The sequence below is a fragment of the Gorilla gorilla genome, chromosome 17 (assembly GCF_029281585.2).
Source record: "Gorilla gorilla gorilla isolate KB3781 chromosome 17, NHGRI_mGorGor1-v2.1_pri, whole genome shotgun sequence".
Taxonomy (NCBI): domain Eukaryota; kingdom Metazoa; phylum Chordata; class Mammalia; order Primates; family Hominidae; genus Gorilla; species Gorilla gorilla.
In genome coordinates, this window is record NC_073241.2 from 52,812,400 (window position 1) to 52,822,291 (window position 9,892).

The 9,892-nt window shown below is 49.0% G+C and overlaps 1 protein-coding gene across 2 annotated transcripts in view; it reads right to left on the reverse strand.

Moving 5' to 3' along the window:
• The window catches only part of NPC1 (NPC intracellular cholesterol transporter 1), a 55,666-nt gene extending 46,321 nt beyond the window's left edge, over positions 1–9,345 (reverse strand). For both annotated transcript variants that reach the window (XM_019014086.4, XM_019014085.3), the window contains exon 1: positions 8,639–9,345. In XM_019014086.4, the coding sequence (XP_018869631.2) occupies positions 8,639–8,695 (57 nt within the window). In that variant the 5' untranslated portion in view covers positions 8,696–9,345. The remainder of the gene's footprint in view (positions 1–8,638) is intronic.
• Between the last annotated feature and the right edge of the window lie 547 nt (positions 9,346–9,892).

The following is a 9,892-nucleotide window of genomic DNA, read 5'->3' on the forward strand; positions in this document are numbered from 1 at the left end:
CCTTGGGTGGTCGACGGGACTGGGCGCCGTGCAGCAGGGGGTAGCGCTCGTCGGGGAGGCTCAGGCCGCACAGGAGCCCACGGAGAGGGTGGGAGGCTCAGGCATGGCGGGCTGCAGGTCCCGAGCCCTGCCCCGTGGGAAGGCAGCCAAGGCCCAGCGAGAAATCGAGCGCAGTGCCGGTGGGCCGGCACTGCTGGGGGACCCAGTACACCCTCCGCAGCCACTGGCCCGGGTGCTAAGTCCCCCACTGCCCGGGGCCAGCAGGGCTGGCTGGCTGTTCCGAGTGTGGGGCCCACCAAGCCCACGCCCACCCGGAACTCCAGCTGGCCCGCAAGTGCCGCACACAGCCCCGGTTCCCGCTCGTGTCTCTCCCTCCACACCTCCCTGCAAGCTGAGGGAGTGGGCTCCGGCCTTGGCCAGCCCAGAAAGGGGCTCCCACAGTGCAGTGGGGGACTGAAGGGCTCCTCAAATGCCACCAAAGTGGGAGCCCAGGCAGGGGAGGTGCCGAGAGCAAGCGAGGGCTCTGAGGACTGCCAGCAAGCTGTCACCTCTTAATATGTTAACCCAATTAATCCTACAACAGTTTGATGAGGGAGGCGTTATTATACCCCTTTTACAGATGCAGAAACGAAGGCACTGAGGCTAAATAACTTGTCCAAGGTCACAGTGGCAAAGCCAGGATTCAAAACAGAGGAGTTGACTCCAGAAACAGACTCTCAATAAAAGAGAATCAGCTGCATCAGGAAAGTCCTCCCTGTAGCATCACACCCTCCCCAAACCCCACCGTGTGCAAGAGCATGAGCACCTGTGCACTCAACAGCTGCACAATGGGAGCTGCTCAGCCTTCACTCCCTTCTCACCAACAGCTGAAAGTGGAGAGCCAGCTTCCTGGCCCCGAGGCCTGCCTCTGCAGCTGCTCCACCTCAGGGGCCTCCACACCTCCATCTCTTTCTCTTCTGTGTTTTTAACCTCATCTCTCTCTCAGTCCCTTCACCTGCACCTCCCTAGAAACACTGCTCTAATTATATCCACAAACCCCTCTCTCAGCTTCAGTGATCTCCAGCTTCTCTCCAGCAGCACGTTCCACTAGCTGCCCGACAGCCTCAGTGCTTAAGACGAAACCAATCTTTCCTCTATTTGTATTTCCTCCTCTATTGCCAATTTCTGTTCAACAGAGTTTCAAATGAAAACCTCAGGCACCTTTCGAACCCACCTTCCATAGCGAACCTATCGCTCACTCCCAGGGAGGCTCCCTCGTGCAGCCTCCTGCCCTCACTCGGACCTGGCAGTGTCTCCTGTGCAGATGCCTGCCGCTTGCCTCTTCCGGAACAATGCTCAAAGTTTTCTGGTGCTCAGAAACCTCCAACCCACCCTTCCCACTGCCTGTGCGACAAGCTCCAGACACCTCACTCTGGCTCTGCCCACTCTCCTTTCTACAGTATTCCAAACCTATCACTCTAACTGCCTACCCTTCCTTCCTTCTCTCCCACACGAAGTAGGACCTGCCTGCCTCTGCCTTGGTCATGCCCTAGGATCAAGCAAAATTTATGAGAATTGCAAAGTTGCGATGTTGGGAGAAGTTGCCAGAGTATTTTCTCACTTTTGTCTCAACTCCCTTGTAAGACGGTAAAATCCTAGAGGGCAGAGCCTAGGTGTGTGATCCTTCCTTTGAAATTCCCTATTGTATTACATCTGGTGTTCATGGATGCAGAAGTTGTCAAAACTCACAATGAGCTGAGGGAGTACAACTGGATTATCTAAGTTCAGAAATGAGAAGTGCTGATTGTTTTGGCTTCTACCCAGAATTTAGTAGTTACACAGCTAAAGAGTTTCTATTTTTAAAGGTTAGATCATATGGATATTTCACAACATGCTCTAGAGTTTAATTATTATGAAAATGACTGGATAGGGAAGCTTCTTTCAACGATAGGAACAGTTCAGGAAAGGTTAAAAAAAATGCCCCTTCTAGGCCAGGTGCAGTGGCTCATGCCTGTAATCCCAGCACTTTGGGAGGCCGAGGTGGGCGGATCACGAGGTCAGGAGATCGAGACCATCCTGCCTAACACAGTGAAACCCCGTCTCTACTAAAAATACAAAAAATTAGCCAGGCGTGGTGGCGGGTGCCTGTAGTCCCAGCTACAGGCTGAGACAGGAGAATGGCGTGAACCCGGGAGGTGGAGGTTGCAGTGAGCCGAGATCGCACCGCTGCACTCCAGCCTGGGTAACAGAGAGAGACTCCGTGTAAAAAAAAAACAATGCCCCTTGTGCTATATCTCAGCAACTATAGCAACTGCTAAATTGGACCCCATTCAGGAGCTCCATAAGCACACATTATCATACAGAAAAGCTCTGAACTCAGTGAGAATTCTATTCCACTGCCTTTAGGAAATCCTAAAGCATTAACTAACATATTCAAATACTTACTGAACATCTATTGTTCTCGAGGCATGGCAGTAAAATAAATAAATGAAACAAAAATACCAAACATTGACTGCATGCCTCATTTTCTCAGATACTCTATGCAGTAGCACAGCAGAATTTTACAGGTAAGTGAACTCAGGCTCAAAGATACTCTGAGGTCACATGGCTCATAAATAACATGATTTTGAACACCAAGTTAAGCATTCTCCACCCATCCTCCTTGTCCTCCTGCCTCCCCTACCCCCAGCTTCTGTACCATTTAAACTCTAGTCCAGTTTGTGCAGTGATGTATCCTCAGAATTGGAGAATGCACTGGAGATGAACTGTCCCATCCATGGTGATCCTATACAAGTGTTCCTTCCATATAAACTTGTTCACTTGTAGAAATAATGCCTCCCATTCCTATCTTTTAAAGTATCTCTCTAGGCAGTTGTCAAGCAATGACTCCCTTACTCAGTACCACTGACAGTCCTCAACCCCCGGGTAGGACTGGGCCATCCACCAGAGCTGGGAGTGCAGGGCTTGGCAACAACACTTGTGCCCCTGTCCTGGATGGGTAAAGCTAATGGCAAAACATGGAGAGATACCCAGCTCAAGCTCCAGTGAGGCGATGGAGGAGAGGGGCTTGCTGGTTAACTTCCCTACCTCATTGCTTCTCCAGAGAGCAGAGGCTGGCCTGGCCAGTCAGGACAACACAGGCTGGAGTGGAGGGAGTGGCATGGAGAATCCTGTCCAGAGATTAAGCTGCCTGCTGTTTCTTTGGAGTCAGGGAGGCAGACCAAACAAATATGGCAGGACATTTAGGGTGGAGGCTGCCGGGCTGGTCTGACTTCTATTGACGGAAATCTCTGGAAGTGTTTTATAGCCAACCTGGCATGAACGTATCTACATAACAAAGGATAATTTGTGTGTGCACCAGGCCTGCCTGCATGTGGGTGTTTAAGTCATATATTTTGAGTGCTAGGTGTGCTCAGCTAGTCCAACTCTTCGTTTTACAGATAACCCCTTTAGCTTCCGGTTTTTTATGTGACTCACCCAAGGTCATATTACTAGTTAGTCCCAGACATTTAGGAGCCACAAAACTAAAACAAAACTATGAAAGTGGGTGCCGGTATACACTGTCTGCAGTTTTTTCCCTATGGAATGTTCACAGTGTGGCGACTGAATCAGGGGTCAGGCCAGCAGGCTAAACCCATTCCTGATCTATTACGGACTACTGCAAGAGCCACACTGGGGATGGAACCAGGCCTTGAATGAGACTGCTCTACTAACCAAGTGGAATATCTGCTGAACACCCATTCAATTAAGCTTGCTAAACACCAATAATCTAGTCTTGAATTTCAAAAAACTAGGGCACAGAAGTCAGAAGATGGCAGTTGAAGCACCCAATCTGCCATCTACTAGCTATGTGACCTTGGGACAAATTTGACCCTTGATGTCTGCATCTATAAAATAGGAAAAACAGCATTACACCTACCTTAAAGGGGCTCTGTGAGGATAAAACAAGATCAGATGTGATAGCAATGGAGTACTATGCAAAATTTGGGTAGCTTTTGTCTCTAGTCTTATGTAATCTAGTATACAGCACCCTGCAAATTTTTTTAAGAGCTTTACTGATGTAATTTACATACCATAAAATTCACCCTTTTCAAGTGAACAGTTCAATAGTTTAGGGCAACAATTAGGCAACTCTCCCGACTATTTTCTCTAGTTTTCCTCTTGTCCACCTGATACATTAATTCATCCTCCATAGCTCAGCTCAAAAATGGACTCTCCATAACATTTTATCTTTATTCTTATCTGAGCACTTCTTACTGTATTACCATTTTTTTATGTATCCAGCCTTCCCCCCATCAACTATGAAGAAGACAGTGATAGTAATTATGAACATTTACACAGCACTTTACAGTGTATAGACGGACTTTTTTTCTTTTTTTTACTACTTACTTACTGTTTTGGACTAGTCAAGTGCAGTAGTGAGAAGGAGGAAAGAGTAGATCAAGGAGTTCGATCTGTAACTGACTTTGATCAATTGATAACGCACTACCTTAGGACCAGCCTAGACTGATTTTTTTAAATGGGTTAATTCTTTTGGTCTTATCCTTTGTTGTGTCTAGGGCAGCCAATTCATGTTTATGAAATTATTTTGAGCTCCTCTTGTGACCTAAGCAAGGGACAGTAATAAGATAAAATTTTAAAGCTTCTCTCAAATCCTCCAACAGAACACCTGCACCAGAGAGAGTTGGTTTTTTAAAAGTTTTGTTGCCAAAGCAAATGTTCCAAAAATTTGAAAGTGACAGGCACAGTCCAGATGAAGAAAAACCTGGCTGGCCACAGCTGATCACTGCCATCACCTAGAAACCAACTGCAAATCCAATTTTGATTGCCACTAGTTTCCAAGTCTCTCCCCAAAATCCATTTCAAGGCCCAAATATCTTATGATTAAAGAATCCCAGTGGGCCAGGCATGGTGGCTCACACCTGTAATCCCAGCACTTTGGGAGGCGGAGGTGGATGGTATCACTTGAGCTCAGGAGTTCGAGACCAGCCTGGGCAAGCTGGCAAAACCCCTTCTCTACTAAAAATACAAAAAATTAGCAGGGCATGATGGTGCACACCTATAGTCCCAGCTACTCGGGAGGCTTGATGTGGGAGAATCACCTGAGCCCGGGAGGTCGAGGCTGTAGTGAGCCAAGACCGTGCCACTGCGCTCCAACCTGGGCAACCAGAGTAAGACCTGGTCTTGAAAAAAAAAAAAAAAAAAGATTCCAGGGCCAGCACGGTGGCTCATGCTTGTAATCCCAGCACTTTGGGAGGCCAAGGTGGGAGGATCTCCAGCCCAGGAATTCAAGACCACCTTGGGCAACACAGCAAGACCTTGTGTCTACAAAAAATTTAAAAATTAGTTGGGCATGGTGGCATGCACCTGCAGTCCCAGCTACTTGGGAGGCTGAGGTGGAAGGATAGTTTGAGCCCAGGGTCAACACTGCAGTGAGCCACAATCACACCACTGCACTTCAGCCTGGGGGACAGTGCAAGACCCTGTTTAAAAAAAAATAAAAAAAGTCCCAAGTCAAGTGTCCTGGCCACATTTGTAGATGATATTGGAGAGCAATAGTTATTGCTCTTAAGGAGCCTGCAATTCGGTAGTTCAATTAGGAAATATTTGTCTTTCACAAGCATAGTTGGCACAGTTAATCCAATTTTACAGAGGAGGAAACTGAGGCTCCAGAGGATAACTGGCTTACCCAAGATCACTCTTGGGAACAGAGAAGAGTCAAGACCCACACCAAGGTCTTTTAATGAGGCAGCAAATGCTGTTGCAGCAGTTTAAATAAAGATTCAGAACTTCAGAGGGAAGGCATTCTAGTTAGGGGAACAGGACAAGAACGTCGTAGATAATGTAGCATGTGAAATGGGGCCCTGGAAGATGGGCAGGATTTTGCTAGCAAGCAGTTCAATTTGACTGGAGAGCTGATGCCCTTCACAGAGCTGGAGGTCAAAGGGCAGAAAGGGGCACCCGAGATCAGAGATGACTGATCCAGGCTTCCGCTGTAGGTAATTTGCCATGCTTAGAATACTGCATCCCTTCTAGGAGTGGAGACTGAGGGTTACCCAGGAAAGAGAGAGCACACTGTCTTCATGACCAGAGTGATTCTTTGTTCTGGGTAACATAACAAACACTGGAGGAATACAAAGGCCTATTCAGCGAGTCCTTTTCCCTCTGCCCACTGGCTCAAATTTTAAAAAATCTCATTTTCCCCTTGATTACTTATGTTAGTAAAATTTCTGATCAAGGAGTGGGAAAGATGGGGAAAGATTTCCCACAGTCATTCCAATTTCAGATGGTTGTTCTTAATCACTCACAGGTCAAAAGATTAACCATTCCCAGTCTTCTCAGGAAAAGCCATTTTAATGCTTAATTTCTACCCAGGCTTCTCTATGTTCCAAGTCCCTCAAGATAAAGCTTATCAAAATTACAGCTGGGAAAAATAAAGGCTATGTCTCAAAACTGCATATAGTTTTTAGATGACTACAGGGTTTTAAAAACAAGGCAGTCTAGTAATGTTATTTCATCATCTGTACATATTGAACATTAAGAAAAAGCAAAAATCCCCCCAACATGTATTTCAGATCTTACACAGGACAACTGGTCCATAATTCCATGATAGAACTCTACTAGCGCTCAGACTGAAGCTAATGAGCTGCTATCATTGGTATGAATTCTAAAAGCAGACACTCTCTCTCTCCCAATCTGTTTGGCTTCAAGGCTCCACCCCAATCTGTTCAGGTGCACTGAAAGCTTTCAGACATGAGGAATTTTTAAAATAATAATAGGATTATTTCCAGTTAAGGTTTACAGACCTTGAAAAGGCTTCCAGGCATTTTTGCAAGAGACTTACAACAAACCTCTGACCTATCCCAAATGTCATAGAAGAAGCACTCATTGGCCATCAGCCTTGGGTACTTGAGATTTAAAAAATATTTAAGAGATAAAGCTACTTAATAATGTGAAGCCTGGCTGGGCGAGGTGGCTCACACCTGTAATCCCCAAAAGAGGCAGGCGGATCGCTAGAGGTCAGGATTTCGAGACCAGCCTGACCAACACGGCGAAACCCCATCTCCACGGAAAATACAAAAATTAGCTGGGCGTGGTGGTGGGCACCTGTAATCCTAGCTACTTGGGAGGCTGAGGCACCAGAATTGCTTGAATCCAGGAGGCAGAGGTTGCAGTGAGCCGAGATTGCGCCACTACACTCCAGACTGGGCAACAGAGACTCTGTCTCCAAAAAAAAAGGGAAGCCTATTTAAGGTCCTGATCTAAAACTCTAGGAGGGGCCAGGAGTGGTGCTCACAATAATCTCAGTGCTTTGGGAGGCCAAGGTGGAAGGACTGCTTGAGGCCAGGAGTTCCAGGCTACAGTCAGCTATGATGGCGACACTGCCCCCACGCCTGGGCAACAGAGCAAGAACCTGTCTCTAAAATAAATAAATTTTAAAAATAAATTTTAAAAAACTCTAGGGAAACAGAATAGCCACATTTTCTCTAAGGCACATAATTGCTATTATTTATTTCTCTTTTTTGTTTTGACACAGGGTCTTGCTCTGTTGCCCAGGCTGGAGTACACTGGCGTGATCACAGCTCACAGCAGCCTCAACCTCAACAATGAAAAGAAAAACAAAATGTTTTTAAGACGGGGTTTCACCATGTTGCCCCGGCTGGTCTTGAACTCCTGAGCTCAAGAGATCCTCCCGCGGAGCCCTTCTCCTGGCTCTTAGTCCATTACTGGATCAACATCACCTATCCCCTGCTGAGAACTAAATAGAAGTCGAAGGACAGTTTTTTCTAGTCCACGGAACCCCCTCTCCCCTGATTCACCACTTCCTATTGACGCCACACCTATGTGAGGGGCGTTAATGTGCACAAGGACACAATTCCCCGGAGGCACTCTCATCCTGATTTGGTTTCACGAGAGTCACAGCGTGACACTGCCCCACTCCAGTTTTAAAAGAGGAAACTACAGACACACAAATACTGAGGTGCTCTTTCCCAAAGCTATTAAACCAAGCAAAAGCCCCCAGAAGGAGTCAGCAGGACACCGAGTTCCAGGCCCCATCCTGTCGCTGGCTAATAGTGACAAGGGGAAATTCAATACCGCCCTGTGAGTCTCAGTGTCCTGAGGTGTAAAAAGGCGTTGATGAAAAGCAACCTGCCCTCTTTAGAAGACCAAGCTGACTTATGTCAAGTACTCAAGGCAGTTTCACTGGGTGCTTGAGGAAGTTTGTGTCTCTTTACCGCTGCTTCCACCTCCATCCTCAGGTGATGAGAAGAGGAAATAAAGTGGTTAGAGCTCCTAAATTTTGGAGTTCGTGCGCATGTAGCAGAATTTTTTAAAAAGCAAGTAGTGTCCCTATCCCACTCTACTCACTTTCCTCCCTTCTTCTGGTGCCACATCCTACACAGAGAAATTAGGCGACCACAGATGGAACAAGCTCAGAACAGGTCACCCAAGTCCCCACTGCCACCCTCTTCCAGACCACAGGAAAGAGAGCGTGGCCGGAGACAGAAACAGGACAAGTGAGGAACCTCCGAGCTCTCCATCGCCAGACCAACCTCCCCAGGACCCGGGCCTGAGCCGTCGCTGGGCCCGTCGCCTTCCCCGGCTCTCGGCCCCGCCACGTCCCCACAGGGCGTCCCGGTGGCCGGCGACCGCTCACCTGCGCTGGACACAGTAGCAGCAGGAGGAGGCCAAGGGCCAGGCCGCGAGCGGTCATGCTGTGGCCGCGCAAGGCTGCGGACACCGGCGGCGTTCGGCTGGTTGGGCTCCCCGGAGGCGGCTCTACTTCCCCGGGCTGTTTCAGCACCCCGCGCAGGAGGAGCGGAGGAGCAGGAGCAGGCGCTGACCGCCGCAGCAGGCTGCGCGCGCAGGTCAGGAAGGAAGGAGGCGTCGTCGGCTCCGCCCTTTCTGGGAGGTGCCGCTGCCGGGACTCCCTAGCCCGGGCTGGGGCGGGGCCAGGGCCGCCGCGACCCCGCTTCAGGGTCCAGGTGTTGCCCTTCTCCTCAGCCCCTGCAATCCCCGGGGGCCAGGCGCGGGACTTATGGAGTCTGGCTCGGCCCGGGAGAGTATCTGTGGAGTTGTGCCAACAGTTTCTGGCCGTGATGCTTTCCCTTTTCGTCTCTGGGTTGGAGGGGGCGGGCTAGGTTTCAGCGAAGGGTAGTGCTGTTCTGGGGGACTTCCGGGTAAGGTCCCGCTCGGCCGCGGAGTCTCTGTTTATTTCGGCTCCGACAATTACGCTGAGCGACTTCTCCTTCCAACCCAGTCACCTGAAAGGAATCTGGACCCCGGCACTTTGTAGCAGAGCCCGGGGCGGTGACGCGCGGTGGCCTGACCGTGTGATGATCCACGAGTGCGGCGGGGCGGGGCGGAGCGCGGGGTGGGCGGTGGCGGTGTGGCCAGGCCCGGGAAAAAAAATGCGGGAGCCTCGCCACCTGCTGGCCCAGCTGCGCAGCGCAAGCCCGTGGGCGCGAGGAAACCCCGAGGTGGGGACCAGGGTCTGTTTTAAGTTCTACGTGAAGGCAGATAAAGAAGACGCGTTGTCATTTTTGAGCCATGCGTTTGATATATGTATTTATCTTTAACTCTAGTTGTATGTGTTTCTGGTAACATTTTCCCTCAAATTTCAAGTATTCAGACCACTCAAAAGCATCTGTCATTTCCATTTTGAAGTTAAGAAAATGGAGGTAAAGATCTCTTTCCCAACAATGAAAGCAAATTTACGATGAAAAGACTAAACCTTCATCTGGAGCAATGACCGAACCCCTCCCCAAGGAGTCCCATGATGCAGATGACCTTCCCATCCCTATCCTATAAAGTGCTGTTTCACTTTCTGTCTTGCCTTCTCACCTCTTCAGCCCTGAGATGTCCACCTGGCTGGCCTGGCAGTGAGACTATGGGGATTTCTTCAGGACCT